Below are 3,307 nucleotides of genomic sequence, written 5' to 3' on the forward strand. Positions count from 1 at the left end.
TTCTACAATGCACAGTTGGATTAATGCTATTTACGTACTTAGATTTCACAAAAGGGAACATTAGAGAAATAATTTTTTCTCTGTGATCTTAGCAGTTTGTATCTGGTGGACACGTGGTTCTTTCTTCTATATTCAAACACCACCAATGCCTCTTTTACTTTGAACTTTATTTGGCAAAGCAGCACTGCATAAACTGTTCAGTAACTAGGACACAGCTTACACAGTATGTTAAATTCATATACATTACCAGCAGCAAATTACAAACAAACAAACAAACAAAAAAACCTACTAAGCTACAAGTCTCCTATAATTTTTTTTTTTTATCCTTCCAAAAGTATAGGTCAGTCCAAATAAGTCTCCTATAATTTTGAGAGAGAGGAAGAACTACTTCAGTTATGTCCAATCTGAACAGCTGAGTGTTTACAGGACATCACCTGCCATCTTAAGGTTTAATATTTATAAATGCCAAGTTTTAAGGTAACAAAGCAGCTGATTGTATCTACAACATGCTATTCTATGACACCACATCAAAAGCTTTAAAAAGAAAGCTCATCTCTATTTTCTTAGTAGCATTTAACAGACATCCAAATACCAAAACTCTTAACTTGTGAATGGTGGCGTTATCCAATGCACAAAAGCAATCTGATAAATTAATATCAGAACAGAATTAAGTGTCCAAGAAAAGAAAAACCACTCCTCAAAATCAATTCGCAAACTAAGTTTTCCATTTTGCAGAGCCCTTTCTTTAAATATTTCAAAGTAGAATGTGGGCATGTTAAAGTAATAATTCGCAACTTTATACTTTGCATCCTTCCTCTAGCAATTTGGCTCTGTGCCTCTTTGAAGAATTAGAAACCCTAAAAAACCACACATTTTCATGCTGAAAATAATAGCATAACAAAGTCCAAAACAAGCTGTGATGGTGTTGGTTTTCAAAAAGCTTTGAAGACTGAGATGAGCAATTCACTGTAATATTATAGACTGGTCAAGCCGATGTTGCTTTTAGAATTCATCGCTGGGGGAAGAAAAGAGGAAAAAAACGTAAGTAGGAGTTATATACTACACAATTTGGCTTTATAATAGTTTAGATACAACTATTAAATCAATCAAAATGCGCAGATTCCCCAATCAATATATTAAAAAAAGAAAAGAACAAACAATCCCAAGTCAAAGCAAAATAGGAAGTCAGCCATTCGAACATCTTTCATGCTACTACAAAATGAAGTATGAAACCTAGAAGCCTGAGTTATTTTTTAATTCTAAAAATAGAATTCTTCCTTCAAGAACAAAAATTCAGAAAAATTCTAACTTTTAGGTCTAGAATCATCTTAACACTATTATAAAATGACAACTTGAATATTCAGAGTTCAAATTTTTTTTTTTAAGTCACAGAATTGGACAAAAATTTAGTCTTTCGCTTAGAGTATCTGTTAGCAATTATGGAGTGGGTCAATCTCAACCCAAACTCTCTGAGAGAAAAGGCATCATCTGTAGGTATAATTTACCTGTCAGCTGATTTCATAAGGCAGCTTTATAAGCTCCAAAAGAAACCATTTGCTCAGCCAGGTACAGCACTGTACCAACAACTGCCACTGAGAGGAAGGAAGGAATAAAAATGCAGACTAAAATAAGCTGTATGGTATATAAAAATTATACCTCAATAAAGCCATTAAAAGTGAAAAGATAAATAAAACTACCAGAAAAGCCTAAAAGCCTCATGTATCAGGGTAATCGAGTGAAAAAAATATCATTAAACACTCGAGTACTTTGGGGTGGGTAAAGAAGCATGATGTTAGCAATTAAATCTCAAATGATTCAGAAAAAAGGAAAAAATATTACAGATATATGTCTATATAGAAAGAGGGAGTGATGAAGAAATGTAGAAAAATGCTAATAATTGGTGATTCTGAAAAGAGAGATTTAGGAGTTCTTTTACTATTCTAGCAACTTGTCTGTAATAAAAATTTAAAGTTTTGAAAAAGTTGTTAAATAGATTTGAAAGCTACGGTCCTCAACCCCCGGGGCTGTGGATCAGTACCAGTCCATGGCCTGTGAGGAACTGGGCCACACAGCAGGAGGTGAGCAGCAGGTGAGAGAAGCTTCATCTGTATTTACAGCCGCTCCCCATCACTCGCATCACCGCCTGAGCTCCGCCTCCTGTCAGATCAGCGGTGGCGTTAGTTGCAGGAAAACAAGCTCAGAGATCCCACAGATTCTGCATTATGGTGAGTTGTGTAACTATTTCACCATATATTACAATGTAATAATAACAGAAATAAAGTGCACAATAAATATAATGCACTTGAATCATCCCTAAATCATCCGCCTACCCCACCCGCGGTCTGTGGAAAAACTGTCTTCCATGAAACCAGTCCCTGGTGCCAAAAAGGTTGGGGACTGCTGTGAAGGGAAGGAGAAACAAAGAACTTGTATTTCACAGGTAAGTGGTAAGTTAAAGAATTACCAGATAATTTGGTTTTATTAAAACTGAATTTTTTAAATTGTGCAATATTTTAAAAATTACTTCTCTCATAAGGTGCTTTTATCACACAGTACTGGATTATCTATTAAATGATAAATTATAAGTTCTGATTGCTCTTAGTATATTTTTCTAAATAACAATACTATAATTCTCATAGAATTTTTCACTTAAATTCATGCAAGCATTAAAATATTCAGTCTACAAAGAGTACACTAGAAAAGTGCTCTATTTATAAACAAATTCACTTGTGCTTTTTAAAACATGAATTAAAGATACTGTTACTTTTATTAATTCATTACATTTTATTTACCTATTACAAGGCATTAAGGATATTGCAAATAAATTAATGCCTCAACATAGTACAATATTTCTAAATACACTCTCCATCTAAAAAATGTTTTAATAAAGATATTAAGTTTATACATCGGAATTTTAAAATTATGGTGCCAGGCAGAAACAAAATTTTGCTAGCAGTGCATGTATAATCTTGTCACCATTCTAATACTCAGAAATCTATGTAATTTGCAAGTTATTAAATTTTTCCTAATGTTCAAAATTCTACATAACCATATCTTTATCTGACTTACATGAATAGATTATTTACAATAAAAGGTAGTATGTCCTAAATTTTCAGAGAGGCTCTTTCAAATTGCCGTATTTTTTTAAAAAGGGGCTGGCACTTTATTCCCAGCACTTTGGGAGACTGAGGCTGGAGGATCACTAGAGGCCAGTAGTTCAAGATCAGCCTGGGCAACATAGTAAGACCCTGTCTCTACAAAAAATAAAAGTAAAAAATTAGCCAGGCATGGTGGCACATGCCTGTAG

The 3,307-nt window shown here is 33.8% G+C and overlaps 1 protein-coding gene across 3 annotated transcripts in view; it reads right to left on the reverse strand.

Moving 5' to 3' along the window:
- Positions 1-319: 319 nt before the first annotated feature.
- Positions 320-3,307, reverse strand: part of PCMT1 (protein-L-isoaspartate (D-aspartate) O-methyltransferase) — a 31,318-nt gene continuing 28,330 nt past the window's right edge. For 2 of the 3 annotated variants that reach the window (XM_012655550.1, XM_012655551.1), the window contains exon 8: positions 320-1,015. In XM_012655550.1, the coding sequence (XP_012511004.1) occupies positions 1,003-1,015 (13 nt within the window). In that variant the 3' untranslated portion in view covers positions 320-1,002. The remainder of the gene's footprint in view (positions 1,016-3,307) is intronic. The other variant, XM_012655553.1, reaches the window with a different exon arrangement.

This window comes from Propithecus coquereli, unplaced genomic scaffold (assembly GCF_000956105.1).
Source record: "Propithecus coquereli isolate 6110/MARCELLA unplaced genomic scaffold, Pcoq_1.0 Scaffold48, whole genome shotgun sequence".
Lineage (NCBI taxonomy): Eukaryota > Metazoa > Chordata > Mammalia > Primates > Indriidae > Propithecus > Propithecus coquereli.